The sequence below is a fragment of the Oreochromis aureus genome, linkage group 15, assembly GCF_013358895.1.
Source record: "Oreochromis aureus strain Israel breed Guangdong linkage group 15, ZZ_aureus, whole genome shotgun sequence".
NCBI classification, from domain to species: domain Eukaryota; kingdom Metazoa; phylum Chordata; class Actinopteri; order Cichliformes; family Cichlidae; genus Oreochromis; species Oreochromis aureus.
In genome coordinates this window covers 7,716,215-7,728,730 of record NC_052956.1, presented here as the reverse complement: position 1 = coordinate 7,728,730, position 12,516 = coordinate 7,716,215, and the positions used below count along the sequence as shown (strand labels likewise).

The window sequence follows — 12,516 nt, the reverse complement described above, 5'->3', positions numbered from 1 at the left end:
TTTTCAAAAGTAATCGATTACTTAGTTACTTAGTTACTTAGTTACTTTTTAAAAACACGATTTACAACCTGAATAGGTGATAAAGCGATAGATCTTTCAGCCCAATTCTACTTTTTCTGCATAATTCATCATACAAAATGTAATCAAATGGAAAAGTCTCTTTTTAAAACTTGTTTTATTAGTTTTAATCTTTTAACTTTATGCATCAAGCAAAAATTAAATTATATGCAACATTCTCTGACTGGAAGAAATTTGTTTAACATTTAAACCTATTTTCTGCACATTCCAGCACATAAAATAAAATATTTTTTGTGTTTACACTCACTCTTTCAAATAGATGCAAGTAAAACACAGCAGAAAATAAATAAAATCAAAGACTAGCGGTCCTGTTGCTCTATTTTCACCTGTAAAGCAGGACTGGGGTAGGCGGAGGAGGTTTACCCTGGTGCAGGTGTGCCGCAGCGGTCAGTGGAAGAATCCATGAGTTTCTCTGTGAATTTCACATTACGTCGTAGTACACTCGGTGCTTGCTTGGAAGTTTAGGGTTTTTTTCGCTGTAAAAGAAGTTTTCTTCCACGCACAACGGACACTAATGTTTTTGTCACTTTTATGGAATCAAACTCAAAATAAGGTCAGTACTTCCACGCTTTAAACGCTGCATGCTACACTCTGTCCCGCACTCGATATATTATGATCTGCAGACAGCTGTTGTCACGAACGTCGCACTCGCCACGTCACTGTCATGAGACGTTCTCGCAAAAATCACGGTTTTAGTAACGCAGTAACGCAGCGTTCCACGTGAAAGTAACGGTAATCTAATTACCGTTTTTGCAATAGTAATCCCTTACATTACTCGTTACTTGAAAAAAGTAATCAGATTACAGTAACGCGTTACAAGTAACGCGTTACTGCCCATCTCTGGCCGCCGCAGTATCGTGACACAGTCACTTCTATTTATGCTCGCCATTAAGGCGCACGAAGCCGCTGCAGTGTTCTCCTGAACAAAAAATATCTCACATCAGGAAATGCTTTTTTAAAAAAAAAATAATATAATTGTAAAATGTTTCTTTCAAAATAAGTGTGACTGAATTAAAAGATAGTAAAATAGTTTCATAATCTCTGTTTGATTTCTCATCCCAAGATATCAGCAGCAGCAGGTATCCTGTATATTCATTAACATGGTGAATGGTACTCATGGCCATTGATCAATGATCAGTGGTCATGACAATTTGTATATTAATGATTAAGAAACTGACCTCACAGCAAATGTACTCTTTGTAAGGTTGGGAAAACCTGCAGTCAGCTGAGACTGAAGAAGTGACTTGGATGAGTGACAAACTGTTTCTCCCTTTGAAAACACTACTTCACATGAACAGAATCAACTTTTTGATGATTGAGCATGCATCAGGACTGCCACAAATACTGTGGTGCGCTCCACATGATGTGACCTCAAACTCAGCACACGACACTCGCAACAGATGCAGATGCAGCCCGAAACCATAATGGAGCCTCCACCGTGTTTTACAGATGGCTGTAAAGTAGGGCTGCAGCTATCATTTATTTTAGTAATCAATTAATCTATCGATTATTCCATTGATTAGTCGAGTAATCGGATAAGAAATACTTTTGTCTTATTATTGAGCAATAGTAAATATTCAAAGCAGAAAAAATACAGGTCTTTTAAAATATCCTGATCATTGGTTTTCATTTTAGAAATGTGAGTGTTTTTTGTTTCATCTGTCAAAAAACAAAACAAAAAACAAACCCTTTGTGCCATATGAAAATTTCTTTTTTAGGAAAACATTTTCTTAAATGCAAAAATGTATAAATACTCTCAAGTAAAGTCAAATAAAATAAATGTGCAATCAAAACTAAGTCAAAAAAGTTAATCTTTACTTTGACTGCTTGGAAAGCTTTATGAGTTTTTGTACGTGTGTTTCTGCATGTTTAAGTGTTCAAGTGAATGAGCGACTTTGTGCTTGTTAGGGATGGGTATCGTTTAGGTTTTATCCGATACCGCTGCCAAACCGGTACTTTTGAAATGGTGCCGGTGCTTAAATGGTGCTCGTACCGGTGCTTAAAGAATGGAGAACCCAAACTTTGTCCAAAAACCTCTTATGTTTTTATTTTTAGCAGTCTCTTGTTTTTCTGCAAAATGATAACCAAGTTAGCCTTTTCTGTTGATACAACATACGTCCTTTGGTTGGAACCGGTGCTTAAACAATGGAAAACACAAACTTTGTCCTAAAACCTCTCATGTTTAGCTGTTTTTTTTGTAAAAAGATAACAATGTTAGCCTTTTCTGCGGCTATAGGGCATGTATGGTATCACTCTATCAAACAAGAAGACAGCCGCATGTAACTACGACGGTGTTTGCTAGTTCACCTTACGTGCATTAATTTAATAACGTGGTTAGCCTACTCAACGTAAATTACACACGAACAACATTAAGCTACTCACCCAGAGAAGAACGGCTGCCGCTGCCATCATCATCCGTCATCATTTCTGCTACAATGGCAGGGCTAGGGGCCAGAAGTCTACTCTTCGGGTTCTTGGGGGATGTTGCTAACTCCGGGTCCGATAACAGGCACCACATCCGCAGTAGATGTGCATGGTGTGAGGTCTTGCAGCAAGCTATCAAATACGGTGCATTTCTCAGCTTTTAAAAAAACGCTATGCGTCGCCAGGTGTTTCATCAGATTCGAGGTGTTACCTCCTTTGCACAGTATCACCTCAAAGCACTTGTTGCAGGCTGCTGAGTTTGCATCTTTTGCTGTGAAGTACAGCCAGACTTTGACCGCTTCGCCTTGGGCATTTTTAATCTGTAGCTCTGCTCTAAAAGAACGTACGTACCTGGGCCCGCCTACTATCCTTGGAAAGGTAAAATGATTGGCTAGAATCGAAAATGTATGACATCTCAAGAAAAAAAAAAGCACCGAAATGTGCGATGCTTTTCGGTCTGGTTACTACCGTTTACGTCAGAACCGATGCCATTATGGCACCGGATACCGGTACCCATCCCTAGTGCTTGTAAGCCTTTAAAGGAGAATGTGGTGGCTGTAGTGAAGAGAGGCGAACATATCAGTATTCTGAAGTTGGCCGTGTGCTTTGATGGAAAGTGTGCTGCTGAAAACACGAGGTTAGGATGGTGTAGACGTTAATTAATATTAACAATAATTCAGTGTCCAACTTAAAATCCCTCAGGTCAGTGGCTCAGAGTTTTACTGGCCCATGGACATTTTTATTGGCCTGTGAAAAAAGCTTTAAATTTTATATTTTTAAATATTAACACAATTTAATTGAGAGAGTATTTTATAGAAATTCACGTTCAGTCTTAAAAATGTTATAAAAACCTTAAATAAATATGGTGTAGTGCACACCATGCCCCCCTTTAGACTCACCCCTGTTCGAGTCCATGTGAAAAAGGACGGCTGCCGTCAGCCTTAAGCAAGCTTTATAATTTAAACATGGTGTCAGACCAAGTTAACAGTTCATCTGCATATTTTAATACAACTTCTGGAGGATTACTGCAGATTTTTCACTGTGGAAAACACATGACAGCGGATGGAGCAGCTACACAGTTGCCTCTTTGGGGTTTTTTTTTCTCTAGTCAGAGTTTGTTGATGGGTGCTGACTTTTTCCCAGTAAAGTTTTTAAAGGTCATCTTCCACTGTTCATTAAACAAAATGTTGAAGCTGAGAATTTGTGTCAATCGAATTATTCGAAATACTCAATGAATTGTTGCAGCCCTAATGTAAACAATCCATGTTCTACCTTTCTTGATTCTCTCAGACTCATCACTCCAGAGTCCAGTTCTTGTATATTTTGGCATCCCTCAGCCTCATACCCATTCCTCTCTGTTATCCTTCCATAAGAATCTTGAAGTCTTGACAGCCACCCTTCTTCAGTGAACTGTAGATGGATCAGCTGAAGGGGGTGATGTATCTCTCAGGTCCTGTGTCAGGTCTTTGCTGGTTTGTTTCCTATTTCTTAAGGACATGACTTTTAGATGCTGTTCATCTAGATAGTTTTAGGTTGGCTATTATGTGTAGACACAACACTAGTCCATCTCTTGAGTTAGGGGCCATTTTTTGTGATTCAATGGTTCATACATCAGTGTTAGGTGGCAAACAACAAATTAAAAAAAAACAAGTAAAAACAAAACATTCCTGTGAAAATGTTTTCACAGGACTGGATTGAAGAAGTGAAAAAGCAGTGGAATGCAAAGAAAACTTTAAAAGACCTTCAGCTCTAGAAAACTATCGCTCAAGAGCACATTCAAACTTACAAGAAAGTCTATCTAGCTGCTTTCTCTGTGTCTGTCTTTGTTATTGTTCCGAGTTGAAGGTGATTCAGCGTTTTTGCCCTTTCTGTGAACCACAGTTCTCAGTAGTGTTTGTGTGTGTGTGTTTGTGTGTTTTGTCTTCATCCTTTGATCGCAGAACATAGTTACTGCTCCTCAAAGCCCTCTGTGGAAAACCCCTAAGAGGGAATGTGTGTGTCTGCGTGTGCGTCTTATCTACGCACCTAATTTTTCAGTCTAACAGAGCACCAAAACGCACAACTACCCTCTCTCTGCGCTTTAATCCCATCCAGTTGAGTGGCACGGAGGGGAGACTCAAGAAACATGTAATCGGTAAATGATGAGCTCCTCCGAGGGAACATACTATATGGGAGGCAGAGCTATTTGCGCTATTACACTCTCATTAACACAGTGAGCCTGCAATGAGGCATTTGCACAGTCGTTAGTCAGTGAATTTTAAAAACAGGTGAATTTTATGCAACAGTCATAGAGGAGAAGTGTGTGTTTGTGCGTACACCGAAGCATTGCAGAGACTGTTGATCCAATGCAGTTATCTGAACCATCAACTTGTCCTCGCCGGGTGAGGTGTTTGATATGTAAATAATTGTAAAAGCAGTGATGTAGTTTCCCTCGGAGTACCAGAGCTGGGTGTTTGGGGTATTGACTCGAGCGTCTCCTTAGGATTTAGCAGCCACCTAGACAACGGCACACAGGCTGACAAAGGGAAGTGAAAGCACACAAGGTAAAGACTGCTGAGTAGGTGAGCCGTGGTACTGTTGGTCTAATAAAGTCTGTAGATGATGTTGCTGTGGATCCTGATCCGTAAGAGTTCAGGACGTGATTTGTTTTTTCTATGTTTGGTCCCAATAATGTCTGAAGGTGAAGAATACACTGACTTTCAAAAAGGGTACTTTCTTGATTTAATGACAACACGAAATACCTGCTGTTACCTGCTACTAGCAGGTATAGAAGACAACACAGTACACTGACTCACACTGATTCACGCTGACTCAGTCATGGCAGTACACAACACTGAGCAACCCCTCTGTTCTTTATATTTTGCTTCCAAGGAGCCAGACTTTATTGTAATTTTTTAAAATGCTCTGGAGGCTTTCTGAAGGTTTTTAAATGTTTTATTTTTACATTGACTGCTTTTTGTCTCTTTTTCAGTCCAGTTCTTGTACTTGAGTACCTGCTTAAAACTGACCTATGAATCATTCAATCACAAAAAAGGCCCCTAATTAAAGTTATGAACAAGTGTTGTGTCTACACATTACAGACTTTAGTTGAATCTATGAAAAATGTCAGAGATGACACAGTGACAGGCATAAAATAGTATTTCTGCACCAACAAAGTGATTCCCAAATAGGTGTTAGCTGAAAACCTGGCATATGTCAGCATGGTGTGCATTTGTAGGCCTATAAAACTACCGCAGACAAAAAGCATCTAAAAGTTATTTTCTTGATAAATGTTCTTGATAAATTGGGGGGAAAATCCAGCAAAGACTTGACCCGAGAGATGTGTCTGACTCTTCTGTTGATCCATGTACTGTTCACTCAAGCCTCACTGGTCTCAGTGGAAGGGTGGCTGTCAAGAAAACTTTCTTAAGGAAGCGAAACAGAGAGAAAAGGCTCAAGTATGCCAAATTACACAAGAACTAGACTGCATTGGAAAATCAGTGTCAGCAGGTCTGATGGAGTGATGACTCCAAATTAGGATTTTTGCTTCGAATTTTTGTCAGTATGTGCAGAGGAGGTCAGGACAGCGGTAAAACAGTGAATGTCTGCAGCCTTCTGTAAAACCTGGTGAAGGCTCAGTCATAGTTTGAGCCCGGACCTCAACATGAAGCAGTGTGGACTAATTGTGATAGAGAAATGAACAAAAGGCAGCCAACACCAACAAAAGTGCTTTGTAAAGTCCCAGAGAACTCCTCTTGAAAATTACTTAAAAATGTTGCACGAAAGCTTGCCTATGTCATGATCTGTGTGCAGCAGGCAGGCGTGGAGGACCAAAGTGCAGGACTCAAGACAGCAAAATTAAACTGAGAGTGCAGCTTTTATTGCTGGACAGCAAAAGAACAGAAAACTAAATAGGCTCGGAACCACAACAAGGCTTAACAGGCAGACACAACACAAAGCCAGGTATGATGGTGTGAACGTACATTAACGAGGTGACACAGGGCAACGAAAACACAGGGCTTAAATACACACTGGAGTAATCAGGAAATGGGAGACAGGAGGGAAACACAGCTGGGAGAAATCAGACAAAACGAGACAAAGGAAGCAAAACTAGACACACTGACATGAGACACGGACTTTCAAAGTAACACAGGAAACACAGCAGGCGCAGACTAGACACTGAACTAAACCTACACTAACGCAAGGATAATAATAATAATAATAATAATCAGAACAGCACAACTAAGGAATCAGAACCTAAACCATAATACAGAATAATACAAAAACACAAGAAAAAGAAGATGCTGGGTCAAAATGACCCCAACTGGTCGCAGCAGATGGCCCCGCCCCTCCCTGAGCCTGGTTCTGCCGGAGGTTTCTTCCTGTTAAAAGGGAGTTTTTCCTTCCCACTGTCGCCAAAGTGCTTGCTCATAGGGGGTCATATGATTGTTGGGTTTTTCTCTGTATTTATTATTGTGCAATCTACTGTACAATATAAAGCGCCTTGAGGCGACTTTTGTTGTGATTTGGCGCTATATAAATAAAATTGAATTGAATTGAATAGAACCTTGACAGCCTAAGCGTGCCATGTTAGAATTGTCTGTGCCTTACGTAACGAAACTACTGCACATATTTCCCATTTCCCTAATAAAATATAAAGAAATGAGGGTGACTCAGTACTGTACGGCCTTATTAAAAACATAAATCATATTCAATCAAATTAGTGTAAAATCCTTTCATACTCAATCCACATTTCATAACAAGTGCCTGAAATTTGCAAATATTGTGAATATGTATCAAGAGTGTGGAACCCTGTAGTCCTCAGTGTCAGGTTATGTATACTAGTAATTCATAACTATGCCATCTTTTTATCAGGAGTCATACCGAGTAGCCACATGTTTCCACTATAAGTATCAAGCCACAGAAGACCCCTATGGATTCTGTCATGGCTGTGTAAGAAGCTTTGCAGTGCCCCACTTACTCACATAGCATTCAGCCCTCACTGACACACAGACTGAATCGACTGACAGGCCTGTGGATGTGGCCATGCGAGCTACATGTCCCAGTGGCGCTGTGCTAAATATCGCCTTCCTTTTCTTACCTACAATAGCTTCAAATTGGGGCTCTCACAGCCAATGAGACAATGTGAAGAATACTCACATCTCTGTGAGAGATTAATTACTTTCTCCTTTTCATGGCAGCATTTTGCTGACGGTGGCAAAAAGTGGGTCGGCCGCTGTGAGCTGCTAACATTGGCTTTTATCGGGGGGGAAAAGCGTACACCTTAACAGGTGCTGCTGGTGGTGGTTTCGGGCGGTTTGTTTAGACACTGAAACCATATCAGGGGTTTGGCTAGAATATTTCCTAACAAGCAAACAAACCATTATCAGTGTTTGATTGTATCTGCTCCCACATTTAGAAAAAGAAATTGGATCTTCTTGCTTTTAACTCTAAAGTTGCTCTACTTTCATTTTCTGGCTACGTAGCGTGCTGTTACTGAAGCTCTACACTCCATTGTGTCATTCTTCTGTATGTGAAGTATGTTAAGCAAAGGGCAGTGGATTGTTTGGGTTAGAGTTAGGGTGGAAGCTCCATCATGGGCAGGGTGGTATTTCCTGAAGCACTTGAATAAATTAGAGCCTGGAAGCCATGTCTCTGAAGACAGGATCCCGTAATCGCTCAAAAGACCTTTTTTTATACTAATATTACGGCTACTGTTCTGAAAAGACAGTTTTTGTCTGTTTGAATATCATATAATACTAGAGTCATTAGAATTAAAGGGGTCTTTCAATATTTCTCTCCTTTTACTATAATAATATAATATTATTATATTTAATATAATAATGAGAAGTTGATTGATATCTTTGAGACTCTAGCGTTTTCTGGTTTGAGCTATTTTTATTATAAAAGTGAGAAAACGGGTTTGATCGTGATCCTTACTGCAAGTTAATGTTGCCTTCGTTCCCAAACTAGATCCCACTTTATGTATTTATTTATTTATTTATTTATTTATTTGTGAAATCTTGGTGCACATTTTCCTTTATGTCTGTACCACCGTGATCAATATGGTAACAGCTGTCAGCATAAAGGAAGCGCATCTGTCGAGCAGAGAGTGATGAGCTTGTCAGGAAGCGAGCTTAAAAAAGAACACGAAAAAGTTTGTTGTTTGTCCCAGTTGAGTCGTGTTTGTGTCGGTTTCCCATACCAACCTGTTTGTAGATTTGCTGCATTAGCCTAGCGTCACTTCTTTTATACATCCCTCTCCTTCTGTATGCGCTGCAAGGCTTATTATCTGTCATTGTCTCCTTATCTTCATCTGTTGTTCAGTTGCTGCCATGAGGGGAGAGCCGTCTGTGCATACCGTCAGTTCTTTGCCACAAAATGTCTTCAAAGCTTCCAAGTTCTGTGAAAGTAGTTTGAGAGAAGGCGTAAAATATGTCCCGATTGTGTGATGGTTTGATGGATTCATGCTCTTCCTTAATGATGAATTGATTATTGTCCTTGAATATAATCTTTCACTCCCCCGCCGTTAAAAGTCGTTCCGTGAAATTGAGGAAGACTTGAGTTTCGTATCCGTCACACAGCACATCAGACTTCATCTTTAATTCATGGCCAACCCTGAACTTACCTTGAGATATGCAAGAGTGCAGCTGGGGGGATAAAAAGCTGACTGGACATTTTTATACATTAATCATCATCATCGTGAGCTGCTTAAGAGAGTTTTCATCTCAGCTGAAAATCTCATTTGGATTGGAAATTATGCACACATTTTGTATGGTGTGGTAGAGGAAAAAAAGACTAAGCTGAATTTCGTATTAAAGCATCTGCCCGGGGATCCATCGCTGACTTTAAATGTGTTTGAATTTGTTTGTGGAGACGGGTGGATCACTCCCCTCCCATAATGGCTTAAATTTGTAGAGCTTTCTTCTTTTTAGGTTCATTTTTCTTCCTTACAGATTATTTCCAAGTTCTGGGGGCGATACCAAGCATACCGCATGAATGCATCACTTGATATTGTGCATTTGTAGGACCGCAGGTTTATCTAACTACTTGTCCAGATTTAATAGTGTTTAATGAAGCGGTGACGTATAGGCAAAATAAGAATTCATCGATTTTATGTGAGGATCTGGGTGACTTTCTTTCATACTGAGGTATAGTGCCCTTCTGGTTTACTTGTACTTTTATATAGAAGGTGTATTTGTTGTCTATATTAGATGCCACAAATTGGATTACAAGATTTTCAAGCAGCTCCATGCTAACAACATTTGTAACTGATCATTTAGATGGTGCCCAACACATTTTATTTTTCTATTTTCCTTTCAAATAATTTTACTTCTTCAGATCTTTACAAAATATATATATAATGTACAGCAACCAGTAATTTAGATGACTCTTTAAGTTTGCCATTCAAACCTGGCATGCTGTTATGCATCCTGTGCAGAGGGGTTATAAGCGGACTCAGATTATTATTAAAGAGCCAAGACCCAAAAAAGGGTTGTGAACTCACAGTGTACTTCCTGTTATTACTAGCACTTATATTTTTTTCTAACTGGACTCACATCAACAACATTAATGTCACTTTTTGTTTAGAATTTAAAATATCACAACTGTGTCTCGGTTTTGTCCAGGTGGAGCCAGTGTGTGGGCCGTTACTCCAGAGGAGAGGGCGAAACATGACAAACAGTTTGAGACCCTCTCCCCCGTCCTCGGTTACATCTCAGGTAGGCTGTTCTCATAAGAAACAGACCACAAACTTGCTTCTGTTTAACAGGAGGTAGTGTCATTAGCAGTAAGTGAGCTGCATATGTTTTTTTTGTTTACCTGCAGGAGAACAAGCAAGAAAATTCTTCCTGCAGTCTGGCCTGCCTGCTTCTGTCCTGGCTGAGATTTGGTAAGCACCGACTGACAGCTTGGCAAAGTCCTTGTCACAACTCAATGCTGAGCAGGAGCAAGTGGGTCAGTAGGTCCAAGATTTGCTTTTGGTCAGAGGGAGTTTGTTACACTGGCTTGCGTTCAGCTTCCTGTTGAGCATTTATTTCCTTCACAGCCTGCCACACCTAGTAAACTATGTGAGTGAAGAGAGGGCGGGGGCGTCCTGTAATTAGAACACGCTTTCTGTGTGCGTGCGTGTGTGTGCGTGCGTGTGTGTGTGTGCGTGCGTGTGTGTGCGTGCGTGTGTGTGCGTGCGTGTGTGTGTGTGTGTGTGTGTGTGTGTGTGTGTAAAATGAGACTGGAATTCAATCCCACCACAACCTTGTCCCCAGTGATTTTTTTTCTATTGTTTCAATAAAGAGGGAAAGAAAAATAGGACTGTACACTTTGCTACACACGGCTCATTATATACTCCAGATTTTCTTCTTCCCCTCCTTTAGGAACTTAGCCGACATGGACAGTGATGGGAAAATGGACAAACTGGAGTTTTCCATTGCTATGAAGCTCATTAAACTTAAACTTCAAGGACGCAACTTGCCCTCCGCCTTGCCAGTCGTCATGAAGCAGCCTCCTGCTTCCAATTGCGGTTCAACCATTGCTTCCTCAGCACGATTTGGTACAAGCATTTTTTTTCTCCAAAATGAGATAATTATGCATTTGAAAAAATTACAAAATGATTGATTTTTTTTGTGTGTTTCCTCCATATAGGAATGGGTTCTATGCCAAACCTGTCAATTGGTCTGTCATCCATGTCAGCTATGTCAGCCATGCCCATCCTCACACCCATCCCAGTTAACCCCCCCATGCCCTCAATGCAACCCCTGATGCCAACGCCTGTGACTCTGCCACTTATCGCCCCACTTGGAAACTCTGGGCTCCACAACGGCACCCTCCTCACCCCACCACTTGTTCCTAACAACGCAGGTTGGTTCTGCAGTAGAACCATTCTGGGCAAAACAAAATGGATAATGATATGATATACCTTTATTAGTCCCACAAGGGGAAATTTCATCAACGCATTAGCTCCAGCAATGGGCCTAAAAGTGAACATAGGCTGAAGATATTGAGTCATGCTCCAGAGCCATTTCATTTCATTTTACTTAACAAGGATATTTCAGTGGCACACATCAATGTTATCTTGTTCACAAGCAAATAAAGCCACTGCAGTTGTAATCTGCTCATAACTTTGCACATTGCATAACAAGGTCCCATGACCTGATTGCACTTACTGCTAGCTTAAACCGATATTATAAATTCCTTTAGAAATGACACTCAGCAAAAAGCTGAATAACAAACCAGTATAGTAGGAAGATTTTACATGTCACAAAAATAAAACAAAGTACCAAAAAAATTAGAGCCTGACTCTTTATGCACTTTGTTACTCGCAGCCTGTCATAAACAGATTATGAATTGAACAAAAGACAGCCGTCGTCCAAAGAAGAGCTTTGACAGTTGACCTAAGATAATTTAGACTATGTTGAAGAATAACAGTGATTTTGCCAAAAATTGATTTAAAAACTTGTTAAAATTAAAAAAAACAATTATATCGAATTATCTGCTTTTTATATGGCTAGATATCGTCTTAAAACTCATATATCAGTATGGCTCCAATAAGTAGCATCCATTTAAATGATCAGATTGTTTCAGTTATGTTAGCCTCATCATATTTCCAAATATTTTCCAACTTTGAAACACATACTTTTTCTATTTGCAAAACTTTAAGTATCGCCACCATCTTCACCACCAAAAACGTTTACAATGATTCACCAGAACCAGCTCTCTGCAAAGTAAAAATAAATAAATAAACCAAAAATCACCTGTCAGCTAATCGACTAACCCCAGTTTACCTAACATAAATGTTTGGCGTAATTCAGTAACATGACTTGGATGTGTGTGATATGAAAAAAGCAGATTTGTCTTTTGGTAAAGCTGAAATTTGCAACTTCTGTGCTCATGCTTTTTTAGCAGCTTTACAGGGAGATGAGATTTTTGTTGAACAGTATGGAGCAGGGTGCATACAGGATTTTTCATATAATTTGTTAATATTTTATGTCTAAGGGTCAGTTAATCATGTCCTGAGCTTCAGTGGTGCAGTAATGCAGT

General features: G+C 39.9%; 1 protein-coding gene across 3 annotated transcripts in view; it reads left to right on the top strand.

Moving 5' to 3' along the window:
* The window catches only part of itsn2a (intersectin 2a), a 49,036-nt gene that overhangs the window by 10,005 nt on the left and 26,515 nt on the right, over window positions 1–12,516 (top strand). For all 3 annotated transcript variants that reach the window (XM_031726220.2, XM_039599342.1, XM_039599343.1), the window contains exons 3-6: window positions 10,110–10,202; window positions 10,309–10,372; window positions 10,854–11,029; window positions 11,122–11,337. In XM_031726220.2, the coding sequence (XP_031582080.1) occupies window positions 10,110–10,202; window positions 10,309–10,372; window positions 10,854–11,029; window positions 11,122–11,337 (549 nt within the window). The remainder of the gene's footprint in view (window positions 1–10,109; window positions 10,203–10,308; window positions 10,373–10,853; window positions 11,030–11,121; window positions 11,338–12,516) is intronic.